The sequence below is a fragment of the Corvus cornix genome, chromosome 8, assembly GCF_000738735.6.
Source record: "Corvus cornix cornix isolate S_Up_H32 chromosome 8, ASM73873v5, whole genome shotgun sequence".
NCBI lineage: Eukaryota > Metazoa > Chordata > Aves > Passeriformes > Corvidae > Corvus > Corvus cornix.
Window position 1 is genome coordinate 2584752 of NC_046338.1, and position 24687 is coordinate 2609438.

General features: G+C 42.3%; 1 protein-coding gene and 1 long non-coding RNA gene across 5 annotated transcripts in view; both read right to left on the minus strand.

Moving 5' to 3' along the window:
* The window catches only part of PATJ (PATJ crumbs cell polarity complex component), a 140000-nt gene extending 118005 nt beyond the window's left edge, over nucleotides 1-21995 (minus strand). The window contains exons 1-12 of one of the 4 annotated variants that reach the window (XM_039555943.1): nucleotides 21874-21995; nucleotides 17198-17257; nucleotides 15885-15944; nucleotides 15636-15802; nucleotides 13821-14003; nucleotides 12356-12495; nucleotides 10389-10581; nucleotides 8567-8695; nucleotides 6741-6953; nucleotides 3970-4072; nucleotides 2682-2770; nucleotides 1313-1451 (exon numbers count right to left, since the gene is read on the minus strand). In XM_039555943.1, the coding sequence (XP_039411877.1) occupies nucleotides 1313-1451; nucleotides 2682-2770; nucleotides 3970-4072; nucleotides 6741-6953; nucleotides 8567-8695; nucleotides 10389-10581; nucleotides 12356-12495; nucleotides 13821-14003; nucleotides 15636-15802; nucleotides 15885-15906 (1378 nt within the window). In that variant the 5' untranslated portion in view covers nucleotides 15907-15944; nucleotides 17198-17257; nucleotides 21874-21995. Of the gene's footprint in view, nucleotides 1-1312; nucleotides 1452-2681; nucleotides 2771-3969; nucleotides 4073-6740; nucleotides 6954-8566; nucleotides 8696-10388; nucleotides 10582-12355; nucleotides 12496-13820; nucleotides 14004-15635; nucleotides 15803-15884; nucleotides 15945-17197; nucleotides 17359-21873 lie in introns of those variants that run through there. The other 3 variants (XM_039555941.1, XM_039555942.1, XM_019291620.3) reach the window with 3 other exon arrangements.
* An 835-nt stretch (nucleotides 21996-22830) lies between these two features.
* LOC104695145 lies at nucleotides 22831-24598 on the minus strand. Its single transcript, XR_752802.3, has 2 exons — nucleotides 24107-24598; nucleotides 22831-23831 (listed from the first exon to the last, which is right to left on the minus strand). It is a non-coding gene; the product is annotated as an uncharacterized LOC104695145 (long non-coding RNA).
* Nucleotides 24599-24687: the final 89 nt, after the last annotated feature.

A 24687-nucleotide genomic window follows, 5' to 3' on the forward strand; every position in this document is an offset into this window, starting at 1 on the left:
CCAGAGCAGCCCATGCCTTTGTGACCTGCCCCTGTGTCTGAATGCCTTTTGTTAAAAAAAGCCTTTTGTGAACTCCAGCTATCAGGTCTTTACACCCAAGACTTGAGTTCTGATGAAGTCACTGCGGTGCCAGAAGAGGAAACTGCAGCAAATGGGTATCAGAGATGTGGTACAGGAAACCAGAAGAATATCATGAAAATACTCTGCAGGAGTCTAAGACGTGTGAGGGCAAGAAGATCACAGAATCAGTAAGGCAAGAAAAGATCTCTAAGATGATGGAGTCCAAGCATTAAATGGGTATGACTGAGGTAACACTGGATCAGGAAAGAAGTATGAATTCCCAGGAGTTCCATCTCCTGATGCTGCTCACCCAGCAGGCTGGTGCAGGGCCCTGGCAGCAGAGGAGGATGATAAAGTCTCTCTCAAGGGAAGGCTGCAGGCAGGACACCTCAGGTCATCAGTGCAGGACCAGGACCAGAAAGGGGAATCACTGAGCTCTACAGAGTTATGAGAGTCTTTCCTGAAAGGGCAGCACCTCCACTGACTGTAACCTTAAAAAGACCCTGCCAAAACAAAGGGGATCACTGCTGACTGGAAAAGGGCAAATTTTATGCAAGGAAGAAGATCCAGAGAATTACAGGCCCTGAGACACCACAGAATCCACTCTGAGCAAACCTGTGGACAGCGCTACGTTTTGGGGACAGGGTGGGGTGAAAGAGTTGGAAGATCCAAGAGGTAGAGCTTTACTTCAGAAAGCATTGCAGAGTAAAAGCTAAAGATGGAGTAAGCCATGACAGCTGGCCAGTACTGAAAATGGATTAAAGATGGTAACCTTTAACCAGAAGCAGAAGAGGCACTGCAAGATACCCTATCTACCTGCTTGGTGTAGACTCTGCTGCTTTTCACTGTGAAGATTATCCTTCTGCTCTTGTTTTCCCTCATTCTTAGTGTCCACACTAATTTCAGTCCCTACAGCTCCAGGGGACACAAAGATTGGAACAGCTGACTGCACTGTGAAAATAGATGAAAAAAACCCAAATCATATGCTGCAAACTATAGGAAGTAGGAACACCACTGCACTAATTCCCTTTTTTTTTTGGTGGGGTGGCTACACAAGGAGTTTTGCACAGAATTTTCCTGAATCTCTTATTTTTGTCTCTTTCCATTCCTCTTTAAGTATCTTAATTTTCAACAGTGCGCCCTTAAAAACATCAAGGATCATGTGGTATCCAGTCCTAAACTGTTAAATAAGGTAGCTGTAAATGGAGTGAAAAATAAGATCAGTTGCTAGAAAAAAAAAAAAAAAAATTACCTCTATCTGAAGGTGTTTCTGAAGAAACAGTAGAGGAAGGTTTCCTTCTAAGCAAGGTGAGACGCACAGTCCGTCCCGTGTTTCGCAGGGCCTCTACCACTTCTTGGTTGGTAAAATCCTGTATGTTGACTCCATCAACCTAAAACAAGAAAGTTGTATCAAAGAACAGTAATTGTGCTGCATTCTTAGGCTGTGTTGTGAAGTACCACAGGCTGTAAGCAACAGCCATGTTATTTAGTGCAGGAATTACAGGGTTACTCTCCCAAGACAGCAGTATTTGCAAAACAATCTCATTAAATCCGTTACAGTTCACTGATGAGAATTTATTTTCAAAATGCATTTTAAAAGGAAACACAGCGGTAATTTCTTCTTTCTGTTTTCGTGGGGACAACCACAAAACAGAATTTACTAATATGATACAAGTATGCCCAGATTTTTCCTTAAGTTTTTTTTGCTTACCAAAACCAGGTTGACAAGGACTGTGGATGCAGAGTATCCAACCTAAAAGTCAGCTCTGTTCATTATCACTGTTGGTTGTCCCAGGGATTTCTAACACAAACTTCCACACACGACTGTCTGTATAATCCACCCTAAACAGCCCAATTCTTACATTTTCAGATATTTTAATTTACACCCCAGATAGTCTGTTCACCTCACTGTCAGATCATGCATCAACAGGGCCTTTCCTGCAGATAAAAGGTTATATTAGTTTTTGCTCTCACAAAGGAGAAGCTGGCTTTGGAAGGTCTGGCATGGCATACATTTTAAAAGTAATTTAAAATCATATCTCTATAAATATTATCTCTTAAAACAAAAAGACTGTGGAATTCAGTCCTGCTTGTGCTGTGAATGCAAAATTGGCTATTATTCAATTCACTGTTATTCAGTGGTTTTTCCATTTTTCTACACATAAAGCTTGGATTTTTAAACCTAAATTGTGACCATTAACATTTTGATTGTATCCACACTACACAGCCATTAAGGAACACAAACAATGTGCCACGTCTTGCAGAATCTTAACAATCCTCGAATCACATTCAATTCAAGTAGAAGTTAATGCTGCTCATCTTTACTGCAGGCCAAGAGCCAAGATTCTCCACTCTGAAACACTTTAATCCAAATGCTTGCCTCTTTCACAGCTAACTACTATTTACTACTACTTTGAATATAAAATAATACTTTAACCACAGCAAGCCAAAGCTCATTTCTGTCACAAGTCTACCTAAACAAACACGAACCACCAAATTATTTCTTCTGCAAAGCAGAGGAGGTTTAATTAATTTTAGAAAGTCTTTACTATGTTGTTCTTTTAACAGAGATATGAAATGTATTAGTTCTACAGCAATATATAAGCACAGTATTTACTTACAGCAACAATTTTGTCATGAACATGAATTTGGCCATTGTGGTCAGCAGCACTACCAGGTATTATATTTTTCACAAAAATCCCTGAAGGTTCTGTTGGGGGGGGAGGGGAAGAGAAACAAGTCACTGCATTAACCTAAGGTGTTTATTTTCTTAATAAGATTTTTAATTCCAGCCTTTTTCACACAGTTCCTTCTGTCCACAAAGTGATGATTCCATAAACCCCCACCATCTGCACGTTACCACTCCTGACTTAAAACTGAGGATATCTGGTGGAAAAAACCAGCACTGACACAACCACCTGTACACTGACCTCAAATTTTTTTCCTTAAAATGGCTCACAAAAGGCCACCTCCTCCATGGATTCATCCTTGTGCTTACCCAGGCTTTAAACCACAATCACTTAAATCCATGCTGCGTTTGATTTCAATAGGACTAAATAAGCTAAAAGTAAAGTATGTGCTTAAGGACTTTGATCAGGACTTCAATCATCTTACAGCTAAAGAATTTAGTACTTTAAATCTTAATGAAAAAGGACTTTTCTTTAAAAAAAAAGAAAAGAGAAACATGGAAATCAGAAAAGCTGTCCTTTGTCATGTTTGGCGTTTGATTATTAATTCTAACTCCCAATGAGAACAAGGAAATAAAAACAAAGGAAAGAAAAAACCAAACAAACCAAAAACCTGAAACACTAACACTTCCCTTTCACACACTCCCTCTAAATATGTTCATTTATTTAATAAATAAATGCTGATCTGTAGTTCTAGTGAATCTTGACACTTCATCCGTCCTTTTTTGGACACTGAGCTTCCTCAGACACCTGCCCAACATGGTCTGTCTGTGCTCAGCAAAGCCCCTCCCCTGATGCTCCAAGCCCACCTTTCCCTGCTGCCTGGCACGTGCCCCCTCCCCAGCCATTGGCCTGGGATTCCTGACTGGCATCACAACAGGATCTCCTGGGAGCAAAGAGGCTTGGAGAGCAAGTCCAGCTGCACCACATTCCCAGAACACTTCCTTGATTCCCATGAGGAAGCAGAGGGATAAAAACCACTACCCTATGCATAAAACCAGACATTCAGTCGGGCCAATTTTAAACACACTATCATTTGTGCCACTGATATTTGAAAGACAAGTTAAGAGCTTTAATTTAAAGAGAATCGAGGGGAGGAAAACCCCCTGATTCCACATTCCCATATCCTAGCACAGGTAGGAGCTATTCATTTTCCCCATAGTCAATAAAAGCTACCTGAGAAGCACCTGTCCAACACTTAATTAAATCCTGTAGAACTCACCTATGTCACATGTGCCAGCATATCCAACAATTGTTATTCCCAGGCTTTGCCCATTCTTTTTTATAAGTTCAACATCATAGGTATCAAAAAAGTTGTCATTATCCTATAAATAAAGCACAAGACAATAAAAAACCTCTGAATTTCCGAGCGCCATTACAATATTACAGGTTAATTAAGATCCTCAGAAGTGAACAGTGATTTTGTTTTTCCTTCTAAAAGGCAATGTAAGTTCATTTGTAAAGTCCCTACAAAGCTGGCCCTGGGATGTCTGTGCAACTCTCCTCTGACCAGCAAAAATCAGAAGTGCAAGGCAAGAGTTCACACAGGGAACAGTACAGACACTGGTGAGACCAAAAGAGAAAAACAATCAAGCACATAAATCTGGGATTGCAAGGGATAAATTAAAATACATAGAGTTGTTTGCTTTCTGTAATCAGATACAGGCCAATGAGTTCAAAAGGAAGATGATGAGAGTAAGGTCTGGTAAAGTGATGAAATCAAGAGGGATACTGTCACTGCCAACAGCAAAAAATGGACTGGGAAAATGGAAAACATTTCTTAAGGGAGTGAAAAAAGAGAAGTTCAATCAAATGCTTGCCAAGTATCAGCTTTGGAAGGACCCATATCAAAAGCAGCCCAGAGTTCCAGCCATACCTATTTCACTTCTCAAAGGAAGAGAAATCGATGGGCAGCTATCTCGTTATCACACACACCTCCCTCCACCAGCAAAGTCATTAAGCTCATTAAATGCCTTCCAACTCCCTTGCTCCATAAAAGGCTGATGGAGATGAAGATAAGTTTGGATGCTGTCACTTATCTCCAGTAAACAAGCCCATAGCAACACCTGAAATGGAGCTGTGGCCTCAAGAGCCCGGCTGTTTTGACAATCAAAAGCTCCTCAGAGTCAGTGCTCTGCCTATAAACACTTTTCTCTAAGTAACACTCCTGGTAGAATGCAAAATAATCGAAAGGGAGTCCAGGAAAACCAAAATGCAAAGTCCTAAATACAGTCAGCACACTGCTCACACTGCTGTCACTGCCTGGGACAGTACAGATAATAAGATTGTTTTCTTGTGCTCACACACAGACAGAAGTAGTTTCAGTTATTCTCTACTACAGGAAATCCAAAGAAAATCAAATATTAATATAAAACTGAAAATAACTAACCACCTGTTAAAAATGCCTTTCTCTGGTTTGCAAAAAAGAGAAAAGGAAAATGTTTTCTATTCCAAAGCTCACAGCTAGTGAAAGTACTCAGAAACCAGAGAAAAACTAGATTATAGGGATAAGTTCCATTATAAATCTGACACAAACTGAATGGTGGATCGTTGAAATCATCATTAAATTAATAAATACATTCAGATTAACCACTAATCTTGTCTTCAGCAAATCTCTCCTAGCACCAGGCAGAAGAGTTTCTTCAAATCTACACATGAAGGCACTATTTAGATCAGAAAATTATATTCCCTCCTCTAAACTGCATAGCAGGAACACAGAGGTCACTGAAAAGACATCCAGAAGGAATCCCATTTTAGAAAGGCTGCAGCATTTACAGTGCTCAGGGTTGATCAGTGACAACAGGAAGAGAGAAAAACAGTATTTTGTGGAGGAAACAAAACTAAGACTGTGTTATTTTGCCTCTAATATGGGCCTTGGAAAATATGATCCAGTCAGGAAAGAAGGGCCTCATAACTGATTCCCTTGGAAAGCCTTTTGTCAGAGCATTGGACAAGCCCAATGTTTAGGCTCCAACCTTAGGGATGCAGATCACCCCCTCCCATCTCCTGGACACTGCGTTTCCTACTGCACTGATCCCTCCTGGGATCCCCCTGGGGAGAAGAGGAGCTTGAGAAGGACCCAAAATACTCGACTGACACAGCCCCAGCATTTTTCCAGAGATGTAAAACACAAAGCTGCCTTTGCAGTGACTGTGCCCAAGGAGCAAAGAGGTGAGTTTGTAGTGAAGTGACTTCTACTGTGACTTTTAAAAACAGTGCTTCAAAAAACCCCCAGCTCTCTTCACTCATATTCAAGAAACTAAACAAGAAAGAAAAGGCTACTCAGATTCTACACCTAAATCTAAGCAGCACAGTAGTAGCAGATGGTACACAAGCACAGCTTTGTTTATGTTTCGAGACCTACTGTACACTTAGTGTAGCATTTGTTGATTTTAATTACTCAAAACTGAAAAGAATGACTTCAAAAACAAGAGACTTTGATATGACCATGATAAGATTTGCTAAAACAAGTTTCAAAATTTTTAGATATATTTCCTATCACAGGCAGTAGCGTAGACTATGAAAACATTACACTTATGTTTCATAAAAAGATGATTGTGCTGAATAATTCTGGTGTGGCCGTGGCTCTCTGGATTTCAGACTAGGGAAATTCACAGTCCAGTTTTAAATCCACTTACAAATGATTGATTAGAAAAAATGTAATGAGCTAAGAAGAAGAACTAAAAGTACCACTTATCGATAACATTTATGGTCTTGGTAATTAAATTAGCCACTCTGAAATAAATTCTGTAAAGCCAGTCATTCCAATCCCAAGATTATAGGTATATATATATATAAGATACAGGAAAAAGGGAAAAATTATAGAAGGCAGGGCTATAATAAAGACCACTTAAATACCAGCATATGGTATCTGGAAACTCAAGAGAGGAGAAGCACTTTAGGCCCCAAGAACATTCTGTTCTCTTCTTCCTTTCTGATCACAAGCCACAAACATGCTTAAAAATGTCACAAGGAAGCAGCAGAGATACTCACATTCCCATTTTGAAGCGAAGGTAATGTGCTGACTGGCCAGCTCACAGGAGGTGGTGGAGCCTCCACGACTTCACACTTGGGGTCCCTCGCAACGATCATCCTGACAGAATTCCCACAGTTCCTCAGCACTTGGGCGACCTGCTCACTGCTCATTCCTTGCACGTTGGTCCCTCCAATCTGCAAGATGTGATCTCCTGTCCGCAGCCTCCCATCCTTCAAGCACAAATTAAATGGCAAAAAGCGTTTCCAGTCCATACACAAAGTATCTGTTCTATCACAAAAACTGGAACGATGCAGGGGCATCTTCACGGCCATGAGAACCAATGGGAGGAAATGTCAGCAAAATGACCACTATGGCAACATAGTAAATAATTCAAGGACGCGTTTGCACAGTCACATGCTGGGTTTCCCACCCTTTGACTCATTTAGGAGAAAACAGGCAGCAACACTGTTTTATAATCTCACAGATTGTTGTGTGTTCTGTTTCATAGAACGCTCCTCATCAGATAGGGGATTAGAATAAAAGCACAGCATTTTGACTGAGGACTTTCTAGAGTTTTTCCCTCATACTTCTGTATTAGCCGGGCAATTTTTTTCTTATGTGACCAGCTCCAACTCGAGTGAGTAAATCCACTGGAGGTAACAAGACTCCACACAACCTATTTTTCACCTGATAATTGTGATTCATGACCTACATCATCATTTCCATTTTAAGCAAGAATTCCTACCACCACATCCTCAGCTGGTATTGATCAGCACAGCTCCACCACCTTTGGTGCACTGATTTATACAGCAATCACAGGGTTATTCCCAGAACCAACTCAAACTCATTTACAAACTCATCCAATTTTAACATGTACATGCCTCATTATTTCACATGTTCCTAATGATGTCTCATTCAGCTGAGAATGATGTGGTGAGTTCTTAGCTTACATGCTTCATTGGTAGCCAAAACACTTTATTCCTTACAGCAAAACAGGTGTTAGACAAAAATTAAAAAATACTCATTTATACACGACAGGTTCAGAGGGAGACAGTCAAGAAAAAGCCAACATTTTCCAGTAAAGCTCTCCAAATTTCCAGCTTTTATTTCCATCCTGTACTAGAGGAAGTACTTTTGCCTCTCTCTTTTGTCTCTATGGGTTCCAGTCCTCAAATATCGTAACTCATCGTGACCAAATTAATTTTAAAAATCTGAATCTGTTTTGTTATTGCAAGTGTTCTACTCCTGAAATGTAGCAACACTCAGCACCCAGTCTTTAAAGACAACAATCAAGGTACAAACGGTGCCTTCAAAAGGCTTTGCATCAAACCCAAGTGTCTCCTTGGACTGGTCAGGCTGCAGGGCAGGGATCAAAATCCCCTTCAATGAAACCCTCTACAAACAGGACATTTTCAATCTCTAAACTGAACCTTGCAATGCAGTGACTTTGGTAGGGCAGATTCTCTTGCTTGACAATTCACTTGGAGAGTTTGTCCCTATAGATGTTGCCAAATTCTACAGAGTATTTGTTCTGCCCCAGACTGACCAAAGGCTAAAAATACCAAAAGTATGAAAAATATCAGGCAACTTTTCAGAATTTCTGCATGTTCAACAACATTAAAAAAGCCAAAGCTTGTCTGAGAAACAACTTAATTTATATCAGGTGCTGACTTTTTCCTCCATCATACCTTTAATGTATTTATTTATGAAGCATGTGTTGGCATTCAGACTTTGATGCTATCAGCTTCCTTTTGTTTAAGTATATTAGTTTATTTTAAGACTGTCAAAAGCAGTTAATTATACTTTGCAATCAAATAAGAAGTGACATAATATAACAAATTACCCGATCTGCTAATCCCCCAGGAACAATTGTTCTTACAACTACTCCACTCGACTTTCCTCCTACGATTCCAAAGCCTAATCCTGAACCATCGTTAATCAGCTCAACGTCTTCAATGTGGCCCCAGTGAATCTGCAATTAATAAAAACAGGAGATTTTAATTTCGGATGATCGTTAATGTTTCTCACTTCCACGTGTAGCAGGAATGAGGAGAATTAATCAGAGCAATTTTCTGTTTCCACCCCAGGTATTGGAGATCTGTGGGATTTTGTTCACTCAGCTCCATTTCCTCATAAATACGCAGTGGGATTTCTCATCTGTTTTTAAACACACATTTTGTCCTTCACTTTCAGGATAACAGGATACTAGGAAAAAGCTTGACGAAGAAAAAGCAATTTTAAGGTTTTCCTGCCAAGATGAAAAGTATCCTTTTCGTTTTTTATAAATCCAGAGTACTGCAAACAAGAGAGAAAAACAGAGGCAAGGAGCTTGCACTGGTCCAGTTTTCAGTCAGTGTTGCCCAAATTCTTATTTCTGTTACTTCACTTACACACTCTGAACAGCACCATTCAGCACTGAATTAATAGCACAGCATAATATTCTGCCATACTGGATTGGAAGCAAATTTCCAAGCTACACTGTATCATGACCTTATGTTCTACAAGACAACCTGAAAATAACAAAGCTGTTAAGCAACCTAAACCCAGCCAATGTTTCTGTCAGATTAATATCTCATACAGGCCCAAATGGAGCAAAGTAGGCAGATTTAAGTCTTCTGCGAATAAAGGATTTATTAGCATACTGAAAATCTTTGCCAAAGCCAGTTAAATATCATAAAAGAAGTTTAAAGACCCCCTGCAGAGATATATATTTGTATTTTGTTAGTCTGTTCAGTGCGGATCTTTCAATGAAAAAGCAGTTAAAATTTAATTCTTTAAAATTTTCAGTGCAATAAACAATATTGATTAGCCACTAAAACCTTCAGATTTCACTACCTCTGTAATAATCATGAGGGAAATAATTACTAAGAATAAGGAAAAGCACTGCTTTTACCCAGATTTTCATCAAAATCTAATAGCATAATAAATTCAGATTCCAATATTGCAATCCCTGGATTTAGGTGTGCAGTTTGACCGAATTCAGGGAAGCCACCTGGACCATATGGGTGGAACACAGATGGAAGTTCAGCCCTGGTTTATTACATGTCCCAGTGACAAGCTCTCCTTTGTCACAAAAACAAAAGGCTTCCCAATCACTGAAATTTGCAGATGGGGGAAAAAAAAAAAAAAAAACCAGAACCAAAACAAGCTGATAAATAAACAGGGATTGAGAGGTTCTTTAACAGATAAATTGTGTTTGTTTTTTAAAACAAAGACAAGGCTTTTTGGTGTGAGCAGTGCCAGTTTAAATTGCTTGGGCTGTTTCAAGCAGTGCTCATGGCAGGTTATGTTTACTCTCTTTTAAGAGGTAATCAGAGCATCTTTAATTGCTGAGCACAAGTAGGTTTCAGCTGGGTATCCCCATCAAATGCTTCATCCAGCCTGTGCTGAACAGACCCTGCTGATAAGAATATGGTGATCTACTAAAGCTTCTGCTATCCCATAAAAACCCAGGATCTGTTTGATGACAACTCCACGTAGCTTTGCAATGGAAGCCTTGTACTTACTGCACGGTGAGTCTAAACGAAATGTCATCACATATAAAATCTGATTAAAGGAAAAAATCCCTCCATGTAAAACTTGCTAACACAAACACTTAGAGCCACGGAAAAAAAAATATCCAGCCCAGCTGAAAATCTGATTTTGACAGCATTACAACAACTCACAGTCTCAGGTGGATTTACATCACTTAATAAGGCGGTTCTGCTGTTCCCTTGAAGTGGCTCCCGAGCCACCACCAGATGCAGGGATCCTGTGGATTGCTGGAGGAGGGCAATGGCGTGCTGATGGGAAATGTTCTGATCCAATGGCGTGCAATTAATGGCCAGTATGTGGTCATTTTCCCTCAGTCTTTGATCCCTTAACAAAACATTGAAAGCAATTTTTAAACGCGGCACAGTGACTTCACATCAGGCTCGTGTAACTGAAATATGAACAGTTGTGCAAGGTTAAATGTTTATGTATTTTAAAAATCTGCTTATTGGGGTGCCTTCCCCAGCTTACAAACTACATTCAATCCACACTGTTCTGAACTGCCCAGCCACATTTTGTTCCAGCTTTAGCATGGTGCAGAAATTTGCTCAACTCTTTACCATGCCTCTATTCAAAATTTAATTTCAATTCCCTCATCCTTTCTTGATGATATTGAACTACAAAGCAGAAAAAAAGTATTTTTGTAGTTACACAATAAACTAGGAACTATTCTTCATTATGTTTAGCACTACATGATGCCATCTCTAAGTACCCACAACTCAGGCTTTGATGCTGTTTTGTATCATTATTTAATCTAAAGATTGATGTCCTGCATATTTATATTTTACTTAAAATTTATAGTATCAAGCTTCAGACATGAAACTTTCTTGGAGCAACACACAGTTCAGTTGCTACCTTGAGATAATATAAATTTCACAGTTAATTCACCCCAGTGATGAATTTAGATTTGTGACAAGAGAGAAACCATCACTCATCTCCTTTGTTAAATATTCATTCTGAGCACGAGACCAAACTGTTACATAGACAGACACTGCCTTCAAAGCTCTGTAGGAATCCAAAAAAGTCTCCAGGAGATCTTGTCTCAGAAGCAAAATGGGAAGCATGCTGGGGAAATTTATAAACTCCCAAACAATGTAACTGCACATCTTAACTAAGGCATTTTAAACTTCCTTTTTATCATGCCATGTTTAAGATGTTTCCCAGAAATCACTTTCTTCGAGCACTAACCATATTTCAGATTCTCTCATCAAAGAAAGTGAGCAGCAGGTCATCAAATCCTAAAGTGAGATATTCACCCTCCTTTGACATCCGGATCAGTCCATCTGTCTCCACTTTGAAAGAGCCTTAATATGCTTTTCTTTAAGTGTTCTCTGGTGTGTTCTCTGTGGGCCCATCGCCATTATCATTCCAACCTCTCCCCACTCTTTTTGTCATCCTGTGTTGGCACTTCCTGACATGTGTTATTTAAAAAGTGACACCAATGACTTGAAATCTAGACACATTTTCTTGAAACATAATTCCAAGCACTGCATTTGTCTCATGCCAACTCTTGTGGTTTTACAATCACATTTTATTTTTAAAGGATTGCTCTGTCTTTTGTTGTTGGGTGAAAACCCACAGACAATACAGGAAGAAACTGCCTGGAGCCTCGATTCTATGATGACATCTGTGCAGGGATCTGTCGGGAGGAGTGGATCTAAATTTACACAGGAAATAAACAGTAAAACCAACTATAAATAGGGCATTGTCAGAGGCACATGAATAAAGGAAGAAGGGGGGGAAAAAAAAAATCTTTCAGGGACACAATGGATAAAAATTAAAATGGAATCTAATTTTTATTTTCTTTGGGGTTTTTTTTCAGAGTTTTCTTTTGTTTTTTTAATCAGGACTCAAGATTCTCTGAAGTGAGTAATGATTTCTGGAAATTCCATTTATGAATGGCTTGGATATTTAGAACTCATCTGAAAACCTGATCCTCAAAATATGAGTCCCTTTAGCTGAAAAGCAAGATACCACCACCAAAATATCCCACCAGATAACCCAGACAAACATGTTATTCTGATAGAGTTTTCAACGTGAAGGTCATGACTTTTCCCTTCACGGAAAACACAATTTTCCAGCACAATTATGAAGATCTCACCTGTCAGCTATGCTTCCTGGCTGGACTTCCTTGACAAAGATACCAACTTCTCCCAGGCTGGGATTTTTAAGGGCAACCACACTAAATCCGAGACCTCCAACAGAAGGTTTATCAATCTTTATTGATTCTATTTGTCTTCCCTAATAAAACAGAAGATAAAATGACTTACTAATTTTCAAAGCAATAGAATGAGCTACTTCAAAATTTATGAACACTTGGAGAATTATTCTCCTCCTAAGACTAAACAAAGGCAAAATACCGAATATGTTATTTCTATAAAAGCTCCTCCATTTATTATTTTTAATATAGCAACGTATTGGATATGCAAGCACTCTGAGGTTCTGAAACCTCAGGGAATTTAAGAGCTGCTTTCACACTTCATTCACATTATGAGATGAATTCCAAACTGGATGAAAACTATGAACGAAGTGCTGTCTAGAGCAATATATTTGGGATTTCTGGAAATGCTGTATAGCTGAACTAAATTACTTGTGTTTTGGCTCCGCATGCTTTTAATGCTGATTTTTAGGTGTGCATTCAAAAGACTGCAGCTTTTAAATACAGAAAATTAATTTCCTTCCCCTCCCTGTAGCTTCACACCTAATGCTAAAAAAAGTTTGCTTTTGCAACTGCCTGTTTTTCAGTTCTAATACAAGATTGCTGGGGATGTTTACTGGGAAATATTACTGGGAGAACGCACTGCTATCACAGCTCTTTTATTCCAAATAACGTGCAGCCTTTACTGTAAATCTTATCTCTGATGAGTTAATGACACACTAATGAGCAGAGTAATGCTCAAAATATTACAGCTACATTAAGGAAGTCAATTAGCAACAGTTACTTAATATAGAAAGGCATGAATAACCAATTAAATTAATGGTTGAAAATAACAGAGAACAATACATTTGTGGTATAAATGCCAGTCCCCCATGGGTGGATGTCTGCACCTGTAGAAATTCTTTGGGAATTTGGTCCATGCTACATGACAAGCTTTTAAAATCTGCATCTGTCTGACAAAGTTAAGACACACTAAATAAAGAGTTAAATAAAATATTACATGCTAGTTCTTTTAATACTTTGCACAGTTCATACAGTTGGTACGTTTCCAATTTAAAATGTACTTGATAAAAAAGTGCCTCCATCAAAACAAGTTTCTGCTGAAAATGTCCAATTTCAATTAAGTGTCATCAAATACCAAAAATGCTTTCTGGCAATCGAAATTTTCTTACTATGTTGGTGTGTTTGGTAGAAAGTAAACCAGAAAATTGGCAAAGAAAGCTAAAAAACAAAACAAGCCACCAAACCACTTCCTATTCCTGACATTATCTTCCACAGGGAAAAGTTCTCAACACTTCTACTCTCTCCTGGTTAGGAGGCACCATGCTTCCAGACACACAACAAAAAAAGCAGTGTGAAATGCTCCAAAAGGAACAAAAGTTTGGTTCACTAACCCTGAGAGCCTTACCTTTGCCATTTGCTGGATGATCATGTTAAATTCATTAACTCCCAGGTTTGGAGTGAAGGCTGATGCTTTGGGTCCAGGTGAAGTGCAAGGTGTCCCAGCAGTGACTGATTTGTCAGCAAACACCAACAACCCCCTCTTGGTAAAATCAAAATCCACTGAGCGGTCAGGGGGCATGTAATTGAGCTGTTGAAAATGAACAAAGGTGTGGAAAAACTACTGAAAACAAAAGGAAAGGTTTTCCACAAACACCATTTTGTGTGCAGGCTGCCAAAGGAGAATACCTGTGCCCATTCACACAAATATACTCACCTGTATAAATCAGGCAGCATTAATAGATAAGCTATAACCAAGCTACCACATGAAATTTAAACTGTTTTTCAGAAGTTCCCTGAATGTTTCAGCTGTGTTTCTACTCCACTCATTTCTCTCTGTTTCTTTCATGCTTCTCCCCTGCCCGTGCCCCTTATCCTCTTTTCACCCTGGTGTTCCAGAAACAACACATGCAAAAGCACCAAACTCTAAAGAGGCTCTCAAGCACTGCTGCAACTGTCAGGCAAAGCTTTGTAAGAACTTTGGCACAAAAATCCAAATATTTTGAGTCACTCAGAAGCCTGAGGCCTGGTCTGTATTATCCCTTCCCCGGAGAGAGTCTAGGGTACAAACCAACTACCACTGAACATGTTATCCCTGCTAGGACTTGCACTTCTAGTCCTCACTGATAACGAAGAAATGCAAAAATATTCCTAGCGTGACATCATAACCTGGAAAATCCCATCCTGAATGAAGCTGCCCATGCTTAAATAGAATTTCAAGAAAACCTAAATTTTCGAGATATGAGAGTTCTGAACATTCTGAATATAAACCCCACTACGTCACAGTAACTTCTTAGATACATTTGCATTTTCATACATTTTTTAACAGCCTGCAAACATGCATCCAAACTTTGGAAGGAAGGGATGCAGCATCTATGGGAACCTGGGAAGGAGGGATAATGAAAAGCACAGCCACCACCAGGCCACCCAGGCAGGAACACCTGCAAGACATCTGGCAACGACAGCAAGGTGGCCTTGTCCCTCTGACACCCACCCTGCTGTAATTCCGGCTGGGCACTGTGGCAGCACAGATGGGGATTGCTGCTGCTCAGTTGCTGGGTTTAAGTTTGCTCATGATTTTATCTTAACTGCAGGGTGAGATGTGTTCATCAGGTTGTGCTGTGGATGCCCCTGTCCGCAAAATCAAATGTCACGTGGCTTCATAAACCAACCCACACAAGTTCCAACTGCTGCTGAAGCCGAGTCATTTTAAAACTCGCTTGGGTACGGCTGCATCAGAGCTTGGCAAATCTTCAGGCTGGGTTTTCTACACTTTACATCCTGAAGCAGGTTAAGCATTCTTGTAAAAATTAGAGGGAATTAAGTGATGCTGTCTTTTAGGGAGAAAAGATGCTGCCAGTGAGCTGATAAACAGCACTTAGTTCCTGTGAAAAACAAAGGATCCCAGTTCCAACACTGCTCAGGACTCAAAATACTGGAGCTGATGTCTTTTGCAGATGTTTTTTTCCAACACAACCCTGCCTCTCCTGCATCCCTTTTAAAGCACATTGCCCCATGACCTGTTTGTTGCAAAACCACTTCTCATTTCAGCAGTGCCTCTGCAGACACCAGCTCCACAGAAGAAAAAAAGCCCAACACTCACTCACACCACGTTACAGATTATTAACGAGAGCGCCCTCGTTAACACACGCCTACACATCCTGATTCAACTTCCACTTGCCCAGAGTTATCATCACACCAACAACAGTAATTTTACACTCACTTGTTCCTTCAGCTGCTTGATGGATTGCTGGAGAGTCAGTATCTGGTTGAACAAGGGGCTCCTGAGGGTGTTCCGTAGAATAGTCAGGTTTTCCTGGTGTTGGGAATCCCTCTTCTCCTGCAGTTTTGCCTGCAGCCGATCCAGGATCTGCAGCACCTGCTGCTTATCTGCACCACAAAGGAGTCCAGGTTAGGAATGGAGCTTCTTTGCTCAGCACTCAGCAAAAGGAATCATTTTCAGACCACATACCTGCTGCAGGATTTTCAGGCATGTTGAGGGGTATTTTCGGAATTACTCAAAATAACCTAGCTGAGGTTTAAAAACAACAACAACAACAAAAAATCAAATTAATAAATGATATATCCAACAGAATAGTAACATTTGATAAATGCAGTAATAAAATACTAAGCTAACTACAACAAATTTAATAAAAAAATACTACTACCCTGTTGCTTACCCCAAGTATTTAACAAAGCTCTCAACATAGCCTCAGCATATTCAAAACTTTGTCCTTGTTTCATGTGCTTTGCCTTTCACACACAGGAAGGAATATAAACAACGCTTTCAAATATGAATAAAAATGCAGGTTAAGAAAACCGAAACACAGATATGCTCAACCAAATTCTTTTGGATATTGACATTATAATTGTGATCTTCACAGATATACACAGAGCTAAAATCTACCTATTATTTAGAAGATTATTTTCCACCTGATCATTTGTAGACAGTATTCTTATCATGATCGTTCAGCCCTGCTGGATGGCAATACAGGTGAAACTTTTGTGTTTCCCTATAAAAGAATGTTGTTCCCTCCACTCATGGGACAGCACAGAATTAAAGCCCAAAATTGGGCATAGTAATCCCTATTCCAACATGTTCCTAAGGAAGGTCAGTTCCAATCACAGCCTGATTCACAACAGGTGAAGGAAACCTGTTCTCTTCTCCTGCAGGTGTTTGCCTTTTTCTTTTCTACATACACTAACAGCAAAGTATCCTTTATCAAGCTTTTAAGGAGCAGAATATCCTTTATCATGCTCCTCCACAGTGCCAAATAGAACAGGTCTCCAACTGGGGCCGAGGCCTAGATGGCAGTATAAAAACAACAGACTTGCAATTAGCAGAGATGATAAATTTGTACCCTTGCTTGCATGTTATTAAGTTGATGTGGAGCCTGTCATTCTGAAATCTATCACGGCAGCTCTACCAAACAAGATTCCTTCACCTAGTACAAGCTCTTCTGAAAGAAGTCAGCCATTTAACAGCACAATTTATGTAATTTTAATTCTATCCAGTATATAAGTGTGTAATTTCAGAATAATATATTTGGAATTATGTTGGAACAAAAATAGCCATACCCCTCTCTCTATATAAAAGCTTTTTACTTATTTTTTGTCTTGCAACTCAAGAGTAGCAAGGGTCATATGGTGAACGTGACACCAGGGGAAGCACATTCCAGGGGCTCTCTCCCAGCAGGATCTCTGATCCTTTCAGCTCTGCCTCTGATGCTGTCTGTGCTCTCAGTGAAAACATCTGGAATTCTGGGAGGACAGTGTTATATTTACCAAAATATTAATTATGCAGGTGAGTAGCTTCCCTTCTCCTGCAGAGTCAGGTTGATTTACCTAATGGGAAAGAAGAAGTAGATGGAGGCGTGTCACAAACTGAAACTTCAAATTTATGCACCCTTTGCTGTGCATATCCAAGCAGCTTTGGCTCCTGCAGGAATTCCTGCAGAACTCGGTGGGTTTGTGTGGTTTCCACCCAGGGCCAGGCAAAAGGAGTCGCTTTGCAAGACTATTAACAGATTTAGGAGGTCATTTTAAATCAAACTCGTAGCAAGAGTTGAAGCAGCAAAGCCATACAACCCCCTGAAAGATTTTCAGGAATGCATCTGAACTTTTGGAAGTGCTGCAGCTTTATTTTCTTTTCCATTGGAAATAAAACACTTCTAAGAGCACAGCAGCCTTTGATTCTGAGCTGAGAGCTGATTGTGAAGAACAGATGAAAACACCATTTCCTTACACACTCCTGAGTCTTCATTAAACCAGAAAGACAAAACTTAACCTCCTCGAATGAAAATACTGCATGAACCTTAACAAATCAGGACAAAGAATATGGAAATTTGTTCTTTCTTCCCGGGTTAACTTCACTCCATTCGCTTCCCTCCTCTGTTTTTCTACCTCACATCAGCAGTTAAAAGAGGAAAAAAAAAAACTCTAAAGCGAGCGAACCAAAATGAGAAAGGGATGGAAAATAACTCCTGTGAGGAAAAGTGGCTTGAAACACCTTTAAATCAGCAGTGGGGTGAAGAAAAGATTAAACCCAGAGAAGAAACCCAGCATGGCAGGAAATAACGACTTGACAGCACCATGCCCACCCAAGAGCCAAAGCCAAGAGGCTGGTCCAGCTCCCCAGCCCTCTTCCATGCATTTATTCTTCCCTTTCCATTTTCCATTCAGCTGATCCCACCATGAGCTGGAACAGGGAGCTAAACACTCAGAATGAATCCTTCACATTTTGGTGGGGTGAGCTTTGTGCCCAGCCAGCTCTGAGCTGCCAGCACTGGCAGGAGGGGGACAAGAGGGGAAGTGGTGATGTGTTCACACCTCATAGCAGGACCAAACTGCACCACGAGAAACACCCAGTCTCACTCCAAAACAGCCTCCAAGTGCCATGCTAACCATCCCCAAAATTAATCTTTTTTTCCATTACAGAGGGTGTAACAACAGCAATTATGACAATGGGGAATGATTGATTATGACCTGAGAAAATCGGAGATTTAAATTTAAGGAGAAGAATTATAGGTAAGAGATCTTGGCTCCATCGAGGCAGAAGCTCCCTGGAGAAGGAGGTACAAAACAGGAGGAAATAAAAAAGATTAAAGAAAGTTTCAGCTTCTTGCTTGAGCTGCTCCAAGTGTCCCTAAGAGCCACTGCAGGCCACTTGTGCCAGTGGATGCCCAAGTGGATCTCAGGTGGTTTAATAACAGTTCAAGTTTACACAGCACTTTGGGGTTCCTCATGATCAGAGCTGGCCTCCAGCCAGCTTGCAATGCTTTTTAGTGATTTTTTTTCTTTTTTTTTTGGTACAATATGTTAAAACCACACTCAGTACTTCTTTCTTTTCCTTTCTTCCATAAGAGAGTGGGGGGGAAAAAATTAAAGCAAACAGTTCCTTCTGGTGTGAAGGGAACCCTGAAAATATAAACTAATTTAGTGTTCAAGTCATGGATAATTGAGGACAGGCCTCTAAGATTGGCTTTTGGGCACCAGAGAAACTCACATCTCTATGTATTATTGATGTCTATGTTTAACAGCCCAAACAGTTTATCATTAAACATTTTCCAAACACACTCTAAGTCCAGGCAGAGTATCAACAAACAGTTGATAAATTAGAAAGTCCATTCCTAGGTGTTAATTTTGAAGAATGATCCAAAACACTTTGGTTTGTCCTGTTAAAATCAGTTCCATGCACTCCACATTCCGCTTCCTTAGCTCCAGTCTCCAACTTCTATAAACGCTTATTTATCTTATTGGAAACCTCAGTTCAACATTTATGTCACAACTTCCAACATAGCCATAAAATCATCAAGAAAATGATGAATTTCAGAAGGTTGAGTGTTTTCCAACCCCAGGACAGCATCCATCTGGGGTTCCACTGTCTTCACTTCTGAGAGTTGAACTCAACACATCCGAGGGAGTGGGAAAACTTCAGAAGGTTTTGTATGAAATCCCAAGACTTGGATCTTCTTCAAAAGCAACATAAGGAAAAAGGAATTCCCCCATGCTGGTGCCAGCAGAGGTCATCAGAAGAGCTGAAAGGTTTAAGTCTTCCATTGCCATCACCCCCCTGCCAGACGCCTGCCACTTGCACAGAGACAGGGAGCGCTCAGCCCCGGCGATTCCAGAGCCAGAGGGGAACATGACATCCCCACATCCCATCAGCAGCCTTGACAAGCACCTGCTCTCCACAAAGGGCTGCTGGAAGATGGAAATTGAGGCTTTGCTGCTGGGGTTTGGAAGAGGACATGGTTCAGCCAGCAGAGATTCTTCTGCCCATTTTTCCCCACTCATCCACAACCGCTTCTGCTTCGTGTCTTTCAACCTGGCCTCCAACAACCTGCATCCCTCCAGGAAAAGTACGGCCTCATGGGATGTTCTCCCCACTCAGCCTGGCTGAAACCTTTTGGGATATTAAAACCCACAAGTGCTAACTAACTGCTGCTATTTCTCAAAGGCTTCTAAAATGGCCAGCCTCAGCAGCCTGCCACAGGAACAGCCAGAGGGCTCATCCCAATCCAAAGTCACCTTTCTGCACTAATGCAGTTGGAATTTTTCCTGGCCCTGTTATCAGGAGTGACTAATACAGTGCGTATCATCCTCCTCATCACCGAGACCTCTAACTTGGAAAGTTTCAGTTTAACCGCTGATAAAAGCAAAAGCCAGGGAAAACAGCATTTGTTAGTGTGATCTTAATCCTAAACTGTCCTCACAAGACATCAGCTGTAACTTCAGATATTCAATATTTTGTAGTTTACGTGCCATCAAGCGACTCCATACTGTGAAAAAACACTATTCTAACACAGATTTTGCTATCCTACATGTTATGGTCAGTTTTACTTATACTGTACAGTAAAATTCAGTCATACCAAGCATAGCACATACACACCTTTCCTATGAAACCACCTCTGCTCTGTGCAACGCTGCAGGATTTATAAAAATGCTGTTGAGCACACACTGACTGCTCCAGGCACTTGAAAGAAGGAAAAAAACTGAATAGTTCTGTGAGTACCTGAACACAGATACACCACACTTCTCCAGGGTACAGTGGGTCACAGCAAAATATTGTTAAAAATAAAAAAATACTGCGTGGGCAGCCTGAGTTTTACAGATGATTAGTGACTAGAGGAGGAGGAAAGTAACGAAAACCCAGCACTCTGCACCTGTGATTACCAGTCTCAATGCAGATCAAGAGGAGCCTTACTCACTCTCCAGGCATGGTAACTTTTATAGCAAGCAGAACCTGAATTCCTGTGGACTTCAGCCTCTAGGGAAGTGCCAGTGTGGGTTCTCTGTTGTCTAATAGAAGAGAGAGCTCAAGCCAAAGCTGCTCTCCACGAAGCAAAAACACAGTCTCAGAAACCTGTTCTCATGGAAAACTCGTTTCCAGTATCTAAATATTGTCATTGCCAATAAATCCTAGGTACTTTGATGACAGTGTACATAGCTAACAAATTACACTTCATGGGGAACAGAGCTGTTAGACCGGGAACCACGCTGAACTTACAAGGGTCAAAAATTAACAAGGAATGCAGAAGAACTGTTTTCCTATTAACCACCTGTAAACAAAGTAAAAACCTGCTCTGCTAAGAATCTCCGGATTGACAGGCACTTGAGGGGAAGTGTCGCAACAGGTGTGTTACTTCCCTCCTCTCCTCCTCCTGAGCCAGCCTCTCAGAGCAATGGAAACTGTTTGCACAACAACACAACACCAGGATGAAACCAGTGCCATGAGAGCCTTTGGCTGCCATCGGGAGCCATGCAGCCCTACCCTGTCTTTACTGGGGTGTCAGGGACTTGTCGAGGTCCCCGGTGCCAGAATGGCTTTCAGTTGGGGGTCTCTGGGTGAGCGCAGCCTGGTATCCTGGCCACGGCTATACTGGTCAAGCTGGTGTTCACAGCAAAATACGGGTCTGGCTCTGGAAGCAGGAGACTGTTGGAAACACTTAGAGAACCCCAGGAGAGGTCAGGCTGGAAGGAACCACAGTTGGGTTATCTGGTCCAACCTCTCTGCTCAAGCAGGGCCATCCCAGAGCACAAGGTACAGGAATGTGTCCAGATGGTTCTGGAATGCCCCCAGTGAGGGAGACTCCACACCCTCTCTGGACAATCTGTTCCAGTGCTCTGTCACCCGCACAGGGAAGAAGTTCATCCTCACATCCAGGCAGAACTTCCTGGGCATCACTTTCTACCCACTGCCCCTTGTACTATTGCTTGGCGCCACCAGGCAGAGCCCGGCTCCATCCTCTTGGCAGGCTGGAATACTTATTACAGATAAACACAGATATTTATCCCCTTTAGATATTTATGCGCGCATTTCACCCGATAATCCACACCGCCGTGTCCGAAGGGGAATTAACTCCTGCAGCAGAGCCCTCGCACCACGCCGACTGTCCGTGCCCCCCTCCCTCCCATCGCATCCCACCCCATCCGTGCCATTCCCGGGGCGGGCGCGGTACCTGCGGGCGGGAGGCGGCGGTGGCGCCGGGGGCGGGATGCCGGGGTGCCGGGAGCGGCGGGATGCCGGGAGCGGCGGATGGCCGCCGGCGCTCACCTGGGCGGAAGCGGGAAGCGAGGGGCGATCCCGGCTCACCTGCGGCGCAGGAAGCCGGGGCGGCGCGGCGGGAGAGCCGCCTCCCGAGGGACGGCCGGGACTCGGCCCCTCCCGGCTCCGCCGCGCCCGCGGGGGCAGCGCTCGGCCGGCCGCGGGCCGCGCTCCAGCGGGACACGGGCTCTGGCCACCGCAGGATTTCAGGGCCGAAATTAACTTTTTAATCAATTTCCAGGTGAGCCTTGACCCGTCAGCCTGTTTATAGATGATAGTTTGAACCTGTCATGTGGCCTCCAGCTTCCCCAGTGAAGGCAAACCGCGTGTGTAAATATTGTAGCAAAGCTTATTTTTCATTTATTTGCAGCACATCGATGTCCAGACTCATGATACTCTGTGATTCTATGTTTTGAACTCCCCACAGAGGGGCACGTAGAGGCGGCTTGGTGCAAGGGCTTTGCTGCAGGAGTTAACTCCCCTTTGCACACACGGGTGTACATCCTCGGGTGAACTGTGTATAATAATACTTGTATAATAATGTGCTCTGCTCAGCTTCAGCAGCACAGCCCCCACCACTTCACAGAAGGGAATGGCAAAAAACCGTAGGAAAACTCGTATGGAGTAAAGGGATTGCAAGACTTCCCCTACAGCACCCCAAAACACACCATGTCTCTGTGACTTCCACCACACAGAACGTTGCCCAGGATGGCAATAAAAGTAAAATTTTCCTCCTGCTAATCACGAAATACTGAACAGGCACCATTTTAGTTGAAGTTAATTGGGTGAACTGTGTGCATTCTGAAACCTGTACATTAGTCTGCTTTCTGACTTTTTAAAATTACATATGTACACACATAAAATAGTCAAATTAAAGTAGATAAATACAATTTTTATTCTGCTACACAGTTTCACGAGCCCATCTGCTGACCTTACACAGCCCTGTTGGTTGCACAGGGTAAGGGCTACAAGAGGTTTGGAAATCAATTTCTCATGAGTTCAGATTGATTTCCCCTCATTCTGGCACCCGTTTCGTTTCACTGAGCAGCAGCAGTTGCACCAGAGCACGCGACACGCTAAGAACACACCATTCCATCCCCCTTTCAAAGGATTCTGAACGCTCAACTTCCCAGTCCTTACTCTCAGTTTTAATTAATGTGGCGCTCGTGAGAAGTGACAATTTTCTTGACAGTGATGAACAGCGAGTGGTGTATTTATCCATCCGAGGGACGCGCCGCCGACAGAAGAGCCGGGCACTTTTCCCATCAGTGCACCTCTGTCTCCATCTCCGAGGGCTGAGTTCATCCCGGAGCGTGCTCCGGCCCTGCCCTTTCGCTTCCAGTTGCTGCGAGGAGTATCAATTTTCATTTGCATACTTTGCCTGCTGAACTCCAGGCTGCCAATTCAGTTTACACGCATCTCCCAAAAAGCTGTTAGATGGCAATATTTCACATTGCTGGCTGAGCTCTTTGTCAGCCATCCACACGTTTTTAATCTGCGTTTCCACGGATTCTTGGAATATTTGGGACTGGGACAAACCCTTCTTTGGTACTGACAGGCTCCAGACAAGTCACCGTGCACCAAAAGAATGCCCAGAAAACCCAAAAGACTTCCAGAAGGGATGGGCAACGATGATGTTCTCCTAAGTACTATTTCAGAGTTGCTTTCCCAGCTTGTTAGGTTCAGTTTTTCAGTTTTTAGGTCCCTACTTGTTTTTCAGGAAACGCTTCTTGAGCAGATGTAAACTTAGGACAGTGGTGTTGCCTCTCCTGGGTGTGTTTCCTCCAAATGACTTCTCCATCTCCTATAAACACTCCAGGATCCCTAGCAGTTCATAAGTGGAAAATTGATGCCTTCAAACACTAGAAAAACCTGAAATAATCACAATAGAAAAATAAATAGCTGTCAAGGTAGTGAGAAAAGGAAAAGGTTTGTAATCACCACAAAATACCTTACGAAGAGCAAAGGCGGATGAAGATAAAAGCTTGCCTGCTTCAGGAATTCAGTACTCATTTAAAAATTGAAATAAACAGCATTTTTAACAATGCAGTCACAGTTTTATGTGAAAATAGGGAAGAATTTGAAATTATTTCTCTAATCCGACTGCTGTGGGCATGCTGAACACAGTATCAGCACACCAGGCCCACCTGGATGACGGGGGTTGTCCAGTCCGGGTTAACCAGGTTTGGCAGGTCACCCCTTTAACTTCGGCTGGGCTTTTCCAACTTATTTTTCAAGTACCCAGCAAACTCCAGACACCACTGGGGACACGCAGAGGTGCGATTTCAGCGGGTGGGCCAAGGCTATAGCGTCGGTGTCTGGAAGAGCGGGGAGGGTTCACCTCATGTTCCTCCCTCACCCGGCCCCGCCGCTCGGTTCAGGGCGCGTCCCGCCCGCGGTGCCAGCACCCGGAGCGGCCCAAGCCCCGCTCCGAGAGCCGCCTCAGGGCTCCTCACGGGTCCCCCGCTATCCCCGCACCGCCGCGGGGCCGCGGCCCCGAACGCCCGACATCTTAGCTGCGGGCAAACGCGTGGCCGGTGCCGGCGGCGGGCGCGGCCATCTTTACTCGGGGCGCGACCCCGCCCGTCCCTCCGCCGGGCCCTGCGAGCGCCATCTTGAGTACGGGCGCGCTCTGCCCTCAGCGCGGCCTCGGCCGCCATATTTAATGAGGTCAGCCTCCCCACCACCCCAAAAAACACTTAAGCCCCGCAAAAAGCCCAACCCACTC